At 35.6% G+C, this 13,348-nt stretch overlaps 2 protein-coding genes across 3 annotated transcripts in view; one reads left to right on the top strand and one right to left on the bottom strand.

The window, feature by feature from the left end:
• The first annotated feature begins 1,354 nt into the window (after nt 1-1,354).
• On the top strand, nt 1,355-11,970 carry LOC107017741 (calmodulin-binding transcription activator 3-like). 2 transcript variants are annotated; one of them, XM_015217987.2, is made up of 13 exons: nt 1,355-1,658; nt 1,964-2,083; nt 3,116-3,231; nt 3,697-3,785; nt 4,940-4,982; nt 5,741-5,948; nt 6,102-6,203; nt 6,339-6,640; nt 8,129-8,695; nt 8,863-9,563; nt 9,867-10,443; nt 10,604-10,927; nt 11,674-11,970. In XM_015217987.2, the coding sequence occupies exons 1-13, from the start codon at nt 1,619-1,621 to the stop codon at nt 11,779-11,781; spliced, it is 3,297 nt and encodes a 1,098-aa protein (XP_015073473.1). In that variant the 5' UTR covers nt 1,355-1,618; the 3' UTR covers nt 11,782-11,970. The 2 variants fall into 2 exon arrangements, with proteins under 2 accessions (XP_015073473.1, XP_027771853.1); XM_027916052.1 differs by lacking the exon at nt 11,674-11,970 and adding an exon at nt 11,416-11,642 and having other exon boundaries at nt 1,586-1,658.
• Nucleotides 11,971-12,677: 707 nt separating this feature from the next.
• The window catches only part of LOC107017202 (probable mitochondrial adenine nucleotide transporter BTL3), a 6,593-nt gene continuing 5,922 nt past the window's right edge, over nt 12,678-13,348 (bottom strand). Inside the window, exon 4 of the mRNA XM_015217474.2 lies at nt 12,678-13,052. Coding sequence (XP_015072960.1) covers nt 12,984-13,052 — 69 coding nt within the window. The 3' untranslated portion in view covers nt 12,678-12,983. The remainder of the gene's footprint in view (nt 13,053-13,348) is intronic.

The raw sequence follows: 13,348 nt of genomic DNA, 5'->3' as shown, positions 1-13,348 counted from the left end.
ATATATATATATATATATATATTCGGAATGTGACATTTTTGACCCATTTAATAGTTATAGAGACATTTATGGATCAAAGTATTGTCTGTAAGGACATTTTATGCTAAAGCATTGACTGTAAAGACATTATTTTTAAGCCAAACTATAAACCGATGATGTTTTATTCTTTTCACGTAAATTAATAATATTTTCAACCCTTTTTCCCTTTTTAAATATTAATTGTAAATTCAGTCGTGTGAAATGACCAGAACGTGAAAGATTAGTATTTTTGTAGATCAAGTTACACCTCCACTAGATTCCCCTGCATGAAGCAAGTAGCTAATCAGAAATAGATATTATTTCTATTTTAACATATATTTTTCTAATTCATTCTAAAAATAATATTAATCTCATTTTGTAACTTTTTAACCTTAATTTTGTTTGCTATCAAATTAAAATTATAATAATAATTAATATTTTTTAATTTAAGATCACAAAATTTAATATAATTTTTTTAAATTTCATTCAAATTTAAATCAACAAACACATTAAAAAGCAAGGGAAGTACAAATATGGTGTTTTTTAGTGTTTATTTTGTCGCTCGATATTTATATTAGAGTTTGATAATTTAAATTCACGCCACTTAAGATTTCATATCTGGAGGCACACATTATCAAGATTATTTTTTAATACTCAAAGTTCAGATCTGAAACCTCTTGTTAAGTTGTTATAATAGTTTTTCGTGTTCCAAAAATATAAATTAAAGTGTTAAAACACATTTAAACTATCTTTTCTTAGACAAAAATATTCTAATATTTAACTTTCAACTAATATTAATTTTTTTTTTTTTGTATTAGAGTGAAATGTTTTATCCATACAAACATGTAACAATATTCTTCACAAAAAAAAGAAAAGAAAAAAAGGAAGAGGGTTACATACTCTACGAATATAAAATTCACATTTTTAATAATTTAAATATAAAAATAATAATGTATATTGGTTTTAATCTTTTTTATATTTTTTTATCTTTAATTATTTATCAATTTTTAAATTGATATTTATTAAGAAAATAATGATAAATATAATGTATTTATTATTTTATTTCTATTAATGATGAAGTGAAAAATTAAAAACATAAAACTTTTGATGAATTTAACATTTTTTTAAAGAAATTAATTAAAAATATAATACATAAAAAAATTTTATTTTTATTTAATTTATCAAATTTATTAACAGTCTTAAAAACACGATAAATTGTTTTGTATGTATGAGTGTCTGAACTCAAACTGTATTCCATTTCGGCGGCTCCTTTTTGCTTCAATACCAATACCCTTCCCACTTCCTATAACGACCTTTCTTCGTTGCTTCCTATTTTCCTTTTCCTCTTTTTTTTTTCTACCGCTCTTTAACCCATATACACTTTACTCTCTCTCTCTGTTGCCCTCGTTTTCCCCCTTTTTCTTGCCAAAATCTTGAACTTGTTTTGACCAAATCCGGTTTTCAGAATCTTTTTCTTTCATTAATCCTAAACCTTTTTGATTCTTTTACCAACCCCAAGTTCAATTTTTAACTGGAAGCTCAACTTGTGTTTTAGATCGGAGCTGGGTTAGTTCTTTTTTATGGTTTTGGAGCTGGGTTCATGGCAGACAGTAGGCGTTATGGTCTGAATGCTCAATTAGGTAACTTCTTTTATTGGGATACATTTAATTGCGCTATCGATTTTACTGGTGTTCATTTCTTGAGTTCTGTTAGGGCTTTGGTTAATAGGAATCAGAGAAGCATACCCTTTGAAGCATTTTAGTGAAAAGACTTAAACTTTGGACTTGTATTGATTTTGTTACTTTCAAAACAGTGAAAGATATCATAAATTGATTAGGGAATTAGATGTATAATGGCTTTTAATTGAGCATGTTTACTATAGTTTTAGTATCTACTGTAGCTGGAGGATTGATTGGTGTTGGTACATGTTTGTTGTTGAATGCAGATATTGAGCAGATACTTTTGGAAGCGCAGCATCGATGGCTACGCCCAGCTGAAATTTGTGAAATTCTTAAAAATTACCAGAAGTTTCGAATTGCTCCAGAGCCACCAAACAGGCCTCCAAGTATGATCATCTAGCTGATTCTTTTTTTTTTATCTTTTGTTAAATGTGGATGTGGTAGTTGAAATAGGTTTTTTTGCTTCTACATGTGCTTCCCTGATAGTGAATTTTTCAGTCTACTATATGCAGATATTCGTACATATGCTATTTAAACCAATGTGTATGTGTCAGGATAAATGCACTTATGTAACATATGCATGTCTGTGTGCATGCCTGAGGGGACATGCTCGGCTTTTCTGTACGTTACATACCCTTCTGCAGTTCTGCTTGTGAAAGCGGGCCAACTTCTTCTTATCTTTTGGAGGAGTGCGCTGTACCATATACCCCAAAACAGTGAAAAGTTTTATTGCTAGTCTTATCCTAATTTCAATTTGGTCTGATGATGCTGTTACTTTTTCCCTTTCAATCACTCAATTCACTACCTGTTGTCAACCAGTAAAGCTCCTCTAGTTCTCTTTCCCTCCTTCCTCCTATCAGATGGAGGCTATTTGTTAAAGTATTTTTATAATAATTATTGACGTCTTTTTTTAGCTCAATTGACTAGCTTTCAATGTATAGTCTTTGTATGTGCTGTAAATTTTATTTCACTTTTGTGTTGCCCTCTTCTTAGCCCTCTGCCTAGATCATTTACTGCTTGTTTTATCTAATTTATTTTCTTGAAACCACCATTGGGAAAAAAGGACGCGTTCCTCTTCCATCAGGCCTATACTCAACGCCCTTCCACCTCCATGTTTAGTAATTTCTTAGTTTTTTCAGAAATATATTCTTATTTTGTTTCCCTGTCAATATAACTCTCGTGGCCTGCTCCTTGGCTTAACAATTATTAGTTGTCTCCCTTATGAGAGCATATACTTTATTAGTTTTATTTCTCATAGGTCTAAGTACCGTCGTCTTGTGCAATCAACACTATGTTCTGTGTACTCTTTACTTTCTTTATTATATTTGTTTGTAGCGAGGAAGCTTTCAAGGACATCTAAATCTTCTTGAAACTCTAGCTCTGTTTAATTTAATTGGCTTGTATGGCCCTTCCTTCAGGTGGTTCATTGTTCCTTTTTGATCGGAAGGTTTTACGGTATTTCCGCAAAGATGGCCATAGTTGGAGAAAGAAAAGAGATGGAAAGACTGTGAAGGAGGCTCATGAGAGGCTCAAGGTAAAGCTGATTCTTATGATTGTGTAGAAGCCTATTAAATTTATATATCCTTGATTTCGATGTTGGTTTGGGATTGAGGCGTAACTGTTGTTGTACTCAATTTCAGTGTTCCACGAGTACATTGCCTTAAAAAAGGCAGAATGCTGTTATAGAATCCACTATTTTAGAAATTGGATAAGCTTTTATGTCCTAACCAGGTGACGTGGGGCGATAAGGATGCCTTACCTAAACTAGGTTAGAGAACTTGACTAACTTTGCTACTTTGATAGCATCTCTGAGTGGCAGGTACTGACAACTGCCGTTACAAAGGAATACTGAAGCTAGTAGAAATATGCTTTGTTAGTGCATTAAAAAAATAGAGGAAATATAAGTTACCATGGGCAGAATAGTGGTACAGTACCACTTATTCTTTGGAGACCTTTGTTATTGTATCAGGGTGCTGATCAGAATTTAATATTCTTGCAGGCTGGAAGCATTGATGTGTTACACTGCTACTATGCCCATGGAGAAGAGAATGAAAATTTCCAAAGACGCAGCTATTGGATGCTTGAAGAGTAAGTTAAAAGAGTATATGTTTTGAGCACTCAGATTTGTTATTATAGGTGTTGCGCTCCAACATAGGAGCAAAAGTCAATTCAGACTGTTGATATTGGTTTCTTAAGAATTATGATCAAGTAGACATCTTTAGTGGACATTTTCATACAAATTGCATGTTAGGTTGGTTCAAGTTCACCTTGCTCATCTCCATAATGATAAGAGTGCTATTCTGGCACTGTAAAATTATTTGTTGTCATGCTTGATAAGTGTTACTTCTATATGATATTTGGCTTACCTTTTTGCTTCTCATATTCTTCATGATCAAGATAATTAGATGCTCTATAATGCTGAGGGGTCATTATTCCCTTAAAAGGTTGACGCAGGATCGACTAATCTATTGAAGGGCATCTTGTGCACTCTTTGCGTCTAAAACAAACAATATTATTGTTGTTGAATAACTTGTACTCCTTATTTGAAACTTTTGAATCGTTAGAGAAGGATACATTTATTTATACATTATAGATTCTTTACAAGCTCCTTCATGTACAAGTCCAAGTTTTTTTCTTATATCAAACACATGAAAATAATTTTTGTTAAATGAGGGGGTGATGATCAGAAGTTTTTTGCTTGTTGTATTTGCATGTTTGCTCGAACTCTCCAAAAATATTGCCATACCAGTGTCGGATTCTCCAAAAATGCACTACTTTTGGAGTATCCAAGACATTTTTGAAGAGTTCAAGCAACATAGCAATATTGCGTCTTTGGATAATAATATCCCTGTAAGTTAAAGGCACACCATATTGTTTTGAATCTAGAATAGCATGGACTAAGTTAAGATTTGAAGAGGTGAAGTTAAGATTGTCCAAAAGAATCTGCAATTAAGTTTACTGTTGTGCGGAGCACGCACACTTCTTTTCCTCTCATTGTTCCTTTTCTAATTGTGTATTTATGTTTCACTCCCTATGGAATGTTATCCCCCCTGAGAATTCTTTGGAGTTCACAATACAGTAAGTGTCTCACTGTTGGTTCTGTTAACCCAGCATGCGTAAAAGTTTGTTTTGGTTGGCGCATCACTCACTTTAATATCTAATCATCTTTACCTTCTTCAAGACCAATTTCTAACCATTGCTTAGCATGCTAATTCTGTTTACTTTTCCAAACACTTATTCAGGGAAATGTCACATATTGTTCTTGTCCACTACCGGGAAGTAAAGGTATATGCTTGCCATCCTCTAATTCTTTCTGATATTGCTTCTTTTCTTTGACCTTTTTGTTTTTTCCTTTAGTGTCAGTTGTAACTTGTAACAGTCAACTTACAGCTGAGAAGCGGGTATCTTTCCTTCCCGCAGTTTCTCAAGGCAACATTATATAGAAGACATTCACATGACATGATTTATGGGCACAGTTTTAAATGAAATAAAGAGTAGGTATAAAATTGCAGATTTGCATTGTAAGGAGGCCTAGTTATGTACAGGCAATTTGTATGGTAGGTTGGAGGACAACAGGCTCTCAGTTCATGATGCTAGTATGGTATCTTAACATCAAAGCTGTGTACTGCTTGTAATTTAAACGTGTTCAGAAGTTCCTAGCCTTTGTTCAAGAATATTCCAGCATTGCATCTTAAGAAAGTGAAACTGAATTTATTTTTCTGTAGTAAATATACTTGGCAGAGTACCTAGTAGTTCATGTTATAATTTTTTTCAAAAATAAAGTTTTTACAGAATGGATGTACTAAAGAATAATGCAAAAATAAGATCTAATTATTAAATTAGTACTAGAAGTCCTAGTCAAGCCTACAATCTGACAAACTAAAATAGCTAATGTTTAAACTGAAAATTGTAGAACGTAAGTGTGATCTATGCTTCTCTCTCCACATAATCTGGCTCAAATCTTTGAAACTGATTTCATTATTAAAAATTTTTTCCTTATTTTTGTTTATAGATTTGATTGCCATGTTGTTTTCCTTCTGTAGGGTAACAGGACAAATTTTAGCCGTATCAGAGAACCTCTACAAGTTACTCCTGATTTGCAAGAAACTGATGAAGATGTACACAGCTCTGAGGTGGACAGTTCCGCGTCTACAAAATTTTATCCAAATGATTACCAAGTGAACTCACAAGTCACTGACACAACTAGCTTCAGCAGTGCGCAGGCCTCAGAATATGAGGATGCCGAATCAGGTATATCTTTAATCAACTTTTTCTGGGTCTGATTTTAAAATAAACTGCTCTGGTACATTGGAAGGCATTTTGGACTTGTAATGTATCAATTGAGATTTCCTTTTTATTTTTAGTTAAAATATTTTTTAATTTTTGTTTGGTCAAACTCACCAGTGTACAATCAACATCCAACTTCTGGATTTCACTCATTCCTTGATGCTCAGCCAAGTGCTGGAGATGGACTTGCTGTACCTTATCATCCGATTCCCTTCTCAAGTAATTGATTCTTGTCCTTGTACTATCAGTTGCACTTTAGCCTTTTTCGCCTCTTTTAAAATGCTCTCCAAATGGTTCAGTGCTTCTATCAACGTTACGTGACACATGTGCAAACCTTGTTTGTTTATTCAACAGATGATCAAGTACAGTTTGCAGGAAGTTCTGGTACGAGTTTCTCCTCAATCCCACCAGGAAATGGGAACACAAACACAGCAAATACCTATGTACCCAGTAGGAACCTCGACTTCGCATCATGGGGGACCATTTCAGTTAATAATCCCGCTGCATATCAGTCTCTCCATTTTCAGCCTTCTGCCCAATCAAGTGCAAATAATATGATGCATGAACAAGGAAACACTACAATGGGACAATTATTCTCAAATGACTTCACGAGGCAGGAACATGAGAACCACATTGATGGCCTGGGGAACTGGCAGGTAAGTAACACTAAAGGAGTTCATCTTGTTGATCATTATTTTGCGATGTCCATTTCATGCACATCACAGAGTTATATACTTGAGGGAGAGGAAAAGAGGCTCAGATTATTATCCCCTACGCATGTATTCCAAATCTTTCCGTTCAATTTTCATGTAGTCTGTCGTCCATAAATACTGTTTTTGGAAACAGGGTTAGTGGTATTTCACCAGATGCTGAGGAAATTCAAATCCATGACTCGGAGCCTGTTTGAATTGGCTTAATTTAAGTGCTTTTAAGCCAAAAAAACTTTTAAGCACTTTGGAGTATTTGAGTAATTTTTAAAAAATGTTTATAAACACTTAGTTTAAGCTAACATGTTAAAAATAAGCCAAAAGTTACAAATTCTAACTTATGGCTTATAAGTCAAAAGCCAAAAGCCAACAAACAGGCTGTTAGTATAGGACTGAAAAGGCAGGCAGGAGGAATAGGAGCATTGTCCACTTATTATCTTTGGGCCTTGTTTCTTTGACGGAATTCAGCGAAAAAGCCTTCTAGCAGTCATAGAAGTCTAAGTGCCTGTTGGGCATAAATACTATCCCAGGATTTGTTAATACTTGTTTGGCCATGAAATTAGCAAATACAGACAGTGAGACGTCGAATTGCATTTTTTTCTGTTAAAGCCCTTCCTTTTTTCCCAAAAGAGAGCTCACTACCATAACTCCCAACTCCCTCCTCTTCCCCCATAACCAGAATTACAAGTCCCCACTGTTAGTCCTTGACAATCATGCCAATCCATCTTCTCTTTGCTTAACCAAACTTACAAAAATTCCCATCTTTTCATCATCATAGCTTCTTTTACGTTTGGGGCCTTCACCAGAACATCACCCATAGGCTGTTCAAGGAGGTTTTAGACACGGATCTTACAAATTAAAGTGTTTGATAAGTTGTCCACAAAGAAAAGGAGTGTAAAAGGAATTTTTGTGCAATTTAGTGAGGGAAGTATTTATTAACTTACAAAAATTCCCATCTTTTCATCATCATAGCTTCTTTTACGTTTGGGGCCTTCACCAGAACATCACCCATAGGCTGTTCAAGGAGGTTTTAGACACGGATCTTACAAATTAAAGTGTTTGATAAGTTGTCCCCAAAGAAAAGGAGTGTAAAAGGAACTTTTGTGCAATTTAGTGAGGGAAGTATTTATTAAGCTCTACTTGTTCTTGAAAATGTTGATTTGTTCATGCAAAAGTGCAAACTAAGCACTTGCTGTCTGAAAGCTTTTTTGCCACTTCATTTTTTTTCTCTCAAGTGCTTTGAGAATGCCCGAGTTGTTTGATGTAATTGTTTTTAGTTAAGCATTGCTATTCGATTGAACCAGCTCCACAATAACTTAGTGATGACTGATATTTAAAATCAACTGGACATTTATTACCTGTTTGCATGTAAGACTAAGTGCAATGCTGTTGATACATTTTTTCTTATTAACTGAAGTTGCCAACTTTGAGATGCAGACTTCTGAAGTTGATTCCTCATTTATATCCAAGTGGTCCATGGATCAGAAGTTGAATCCAGATTTGACATCTGGTCAGACCATTGGGTCTAGTGGTGTATATGGTGTAGAACGTCACAATTCCTTGGAGGCTTCTCAGCTACTTTCTGCGCAGCAAGATAAACACCCAATGCAGAATGAACTTCAATCACAGCTATCAGATGCAAATATTGGAGGCTCTCTCAATGCTGATTTAGATCACAATCTAAGCTTAGGGGTCAAAACCGATTATTCAGCTCTAAAACAACCTTTGTTAGATGGCGTCTTGAAAAGAGAAGGTTTGAAGAAGCTTGATAGCTTTGACCGGTGGATAAGCAAGGAACTTGGAGATGTAAGTGAGTCGCATATGCAATCCAATTCTAGTTCCTACTGGGATAATGTTGGAGATGAAGATGGAGTCGATAATTCCACAATTGCTTCCCAAGTGCAGTTAGACACCTATGTGCTAAGTCCTTCACTCGCGCAGGATCAAATCTTTAGCATTATTGATTTCTCACCAAACTGGGCATTTTCTGGGTCAGAAATTAAGGTGAACATTTATGTCTTTCCTGGACATTCTACCTTGTGAACCAGAGTTCTGATTAAACATTTTAATGTCTCACTTCTTTTTCTATTGATGATGTACAACTTTCCTCTAGATTAATTTGATGTCTTATTGATGTATGGGTAACAACTCTTTGGTTTTTTCATTAACAGGTCCTCATCACTGGAAGGTTTTTGAAGTCCCAGCAAGAAGTGGAGAACTGTAGTTGGGCGTGCATGTTTGGTGAGTTGGAAGTTCCCGCAGAAGTAATAGCTGATGGTGTTCTTCGCTGCCATACTCCGGTTCAAAAGGCTGGAAGAGTTCCATTCTACATAACATGCTCCAATAGGTTGGCATGTAGTGAGGTGAGAGAATTCGAATTTCGGGTCACAGAAGGCCAAGATGTTGATGTTGCAAATCCAAATAGTTGCAGCTCCAGTGAAAGTCTTCTTCATATGAGATTCGGAAAATTATTATCTCTGGAATCTTTTGTTTCCCAAACTTCTCCACCTATCAGTGAGGACGATGTTTCCCATATATCCAGTAAAATTAACTCATTGCTAAGAGACGATGACAATGAGTGGGAGGAAATGTTGCACCTTACTAGTGAGAACAACTTTATGGCAGAGAAAGTAAAAGACCAGCTCCTACAAAAGCTTCTAAAAGAGAAGTTGCGTGTTTGGCTCCTTCAAAAGGTTGCTGAGGGTGGGAAAGGCCCTAACATACTGGATGAAGGTGGTCAAGGAGTTCTACATTTTGCAGCTGCTCTTGGTTATGACTGGGCTGTACCACCTACTATAGCTGCAGGCGTAAGCGTCAATTTCCGAGATGTGAATGGATGGACTGCACTCCATTGGGCAGCATCATATGGAAGGTATTATGTTAGATTTTGTCTGTCTTTATCATGCAACATTTTTCGGATTCATTTTCTAATTTTTCTTTTTCATCTCTTTTTGTGGTGTCTTTCTCCAATTTAATTCACACAAGCATATTAGAAACTTGAAAGGAGTTGAATACTGGGTGCTCTTGGAATTTTAGTTGTGTTCTGAAGTATTTTTGATAAATAGGGTGTTGATGAAATGGCTTTCATCAACTATGACTTAATTACTGATTAGCTCCATTTTTCTTTCTTTTCCTTTTCGCCCTTTTGATGTATCTTCGAAATTTGCAACATCAGAGAGCGGACAGTGGGTTTCCTCATCTCCTTAGGTGCAGCTGCTGGAGCATTGACAGATCCTACTCCTAAACATCCTTCAGGCAGAACGCCTGCTGATCTAGCTTCCAGCAATGGACATAAAGGAATTGCTGGTTACTTAGCAGAGTCTTCCTTGAGCTCCCACCTTTCTTCTCTTGAGTTGAAGGAAAAGAAGCAGGGTGAGAATGAACAAGCTTTTGGGGAAGCTGTTCAAACGGTTTCTGAAAGGACTGCTACACCAGCTTGGGATGGTGACTGGTCACATGGAGTCTCATTGAAGGATTCTCTTGCAGCTGTTCGTAATGCTACTCAAGCAGCTGCTCGTATTCATCAGGTCTTCAGGGTGCAGTCATTCCAGAGGAAGCAGCTAAAGGAATATGGTGGCAGTGAATTTGGACTATCAGATGAGCGTGCTCTCTCACTTCTCGCCATGAAGACGAATAGGGCTGGACAGCATGATGAGCCTCACGCTGCTGCTGTCCGTATACAAAATAAATTTCGCAGTTGGAAGGGAAGAAGAGATTTTCTTCTAATCCGCCAACGAATTATTAAAATTCAGGTATTGTATGGGCTTTTGGCCATTTTTTTTTTTTGATAAAGTTAAAGTTATTTTTGGCCTTATACATGCATAATCCATCTTTTTGCTAAATAATTAGTCAACTCAACCTTATTTTTTTAGTTTCTTAGCCATTCTTCGTTTTTCCTTTTTTTTCTTAAAGGCTCATGTGAGAGGACACCAGGTAAGGAACAAATACAAAAACATAATATGGTCTGTGGGGATCTTAGAGAAGGTAATTTTGCGATGGAGGCGGAAAGGAAGTGGATTGCGTGGATTTAAACCAGAAGCACCTACTGAAGGAAGCAACATGCAAGATCAACCAGTGCAGGAGGATGACTATGATTTCTTAAAAGAAGGCAGAAAGCAAACTGAAGAAAGGTTGCAGAAGGCTCTGGAAAGGGTAAAGTCGATGGTTCAATACCCGGAGGCTAGGGACCAGTATAGGAGGCTGCTGAATGTTGTGTCCGACATGCAAGAACCCAATGTAAGCATTGTTCGATTTCTGATGCTAAATGAACTTATATATGTTGATCCTGTAAATGCATTTTATCATTTGGTGCAATGGTTCTTTATTCCAAAAATAATATAATAAATCATAGTTTGGTGCTTTTGATAAAGAGACTAGCTATATATGTACAATCTTTTTTCCCCCTTCCCAGCTTGTCCTCTATTCTTAGAAGCTAGTTTTAGAGCTTTTCAGCAATAATGAAAATTTGCACTTTTCTTCTTTTGAAACTATTTGGTCCATAATGCAGAAGTGAAAATTTCGTTCATACCTCACAAATAATGTATTTTGCTGATTTTTGTCTTAGCATCCAATCATAAGCAAAACTCAGTAACAATATTAAATCAACTAGTCCTGATTTTCATTATCTGCTCACCTTGAATGAGAGAAGCTTTAAAGTTTCGTGGACTGTTGCTTCTTAAAATGACAAACATGGTCATACCCTTGATGGGGTCATGGTTTTGTAGATGTTTCATGATTTCCCATCAACCAATTCTAATTTATCATCCAGCACTGTCAACCTTCACATGGGTTTACCTGGTAAAATTGGCGTTTCACTGGGTGAGTTTGATACACTTATTCAGTACCTCAAGTTTCTTTCAGTGTAAAGTTTTGCTATTAGTAGTTGTATCTCCGACTCTGTTTCTTGAATGTGGGGATTTTGAAAGGAACAACATAACACGACACCATATTCACATGTGGTCATGTCTCATTTTGTGTTGCAGAGTACTGCAGCCAGCTACAACTCAGCGGAAGCAGTTGATTTCAATGATGATTTGATCGATCTTGGTGATTTATTGGATGACGATACTTTTATGCCTACAGCACCTTGAGTTCTGTGTTAATAATATACCATTTGTGGATTAGTATTTGTTATACATGGCTGTTAGAGTTGTTGTATACATAGGCTGCACTAACTAGTTTGTAAATGTGAAAATCAAAAATCCATTGTGCAGATTGACAAGAATTTGAGATTTAAAGGTAGTAAGATTATGGTATGTTGATGTTTTCTTTTCGTTTTATATTGATAGTTTTGTAGCATTTACGTTATTTTCTTTTGAAGCTCAAACCAGGTCTTCTCTTCCAAAGATTATTTTGGTTAAAAACTCTTACAAGAGCCCTTTTCTTTTTCCTTTTTCTTTCTGCAAGAGCTTTTAGGAACACCTGGAATTTCACTAAAATTACTGGTTATTCAATCATAATTTTTCGCAGAAATAGTCCTCTTCTAAAGCAGATAGTCGAATGTCCCGGAGCCTCCGGGGCATTCCAACTCTTAATTTGCTTCTGCGTATTCCAAGCTACGTCCATTAGTATTGTTATTCTGTAAGGGATCGTTTGGTAGATTGTATTAGTTAGTATTGTTATTCTGTAAGGGATCGTCTAGTAGAGTGTATTAGAATAATGCATGCATTACTTTTGTATATTAATAGTACCTTATTTGGTATATTGTGAATTTTTAGGTATCCCTAATGCGAAGGGATTTAATATATGTATAATTAATGCAAGCATAATTAATAGGCATTACTTCTTAGTATTATTTTTATACACTGTATCAAATTTTACTCTATCTATTTTCGTATCGTCCATGATATATATCTTAACTCGGACTTCCATTTCAAGTGCATATCCCATTTTTGCACGGAAAGTATCAATTTAGGGCGTGCACATGAAGAAGGGTGAAAAGTGGTGTTTGCAACAAAAGTAAGCCAGTAAAAGATCAAAGAGAAAATAAAAGAAAGGAAGACATTTTCCATAACATGTACAGACTACAGATACTTCTAATCAGCAAGCTAGTAGAAGCTAACAATCATTTCATCTTGTATCAATTTTTGATGAAGAAAGGTGAAAAAGCTCTGTACTAAAGGGAGAGCTCCAAAACTAGGAAACATTCTCTACAACTTCTCCTATATAACATGTATTATGTTCAGACAATCGTGAAACAGGACCAGAAATTTCTCCCTATGGGTAAAAATGCATACAACTGTCCGGGTAAATGTCTCACCAGGAATGACCTTGAGGAACCCCAATCTCATGTTTATTCCACTTCCAAAACTATCTTCATACATTCGTACACGAAATAGCTTATTGCAGCTGATGGTAAAACCTGAAAAATACAAATTTAAAAGAGGACATGTCAGTACCGATAGTAGACACACGTATTCTATGTTTCTCGGACTATTCAAATTACACTGTGTTGGATCCTCCAAATAGTGCATTTTAGAGGATTTGACATGGGTTTGTCCACATTTTTGGAGTCTGAGCAACATATTTGATACAAACGACAACAGAGAATGGACATTAGAATCTAAAGGCAATTTTATAATAGCTCAATGTTTTTGTTGATATTCAAGAAATTCTCACAAACCAATGACACACGGTTCGAAACTCTCTGGATGATGA

The sequence above is a fragment of the Solanum pennellii genome, chromosome 4, assembly GCF_001406875.1.
Source record: "Solanum pennellii chromosome 4, SPENNV200".
NCBI classification, from domain to species: domain Eukaryota; kingdom Viridiplantae; phylum Streptophyta; class Magnoliopsida; order Solanales; family Solanaceae; genus Solanum; species Solanum pennellii.
The sequence above is the reverse complement of the archived record's forward strand: the minus strand, read 5'-3'. Positions and strand labels throughout refer to the sequence as shown.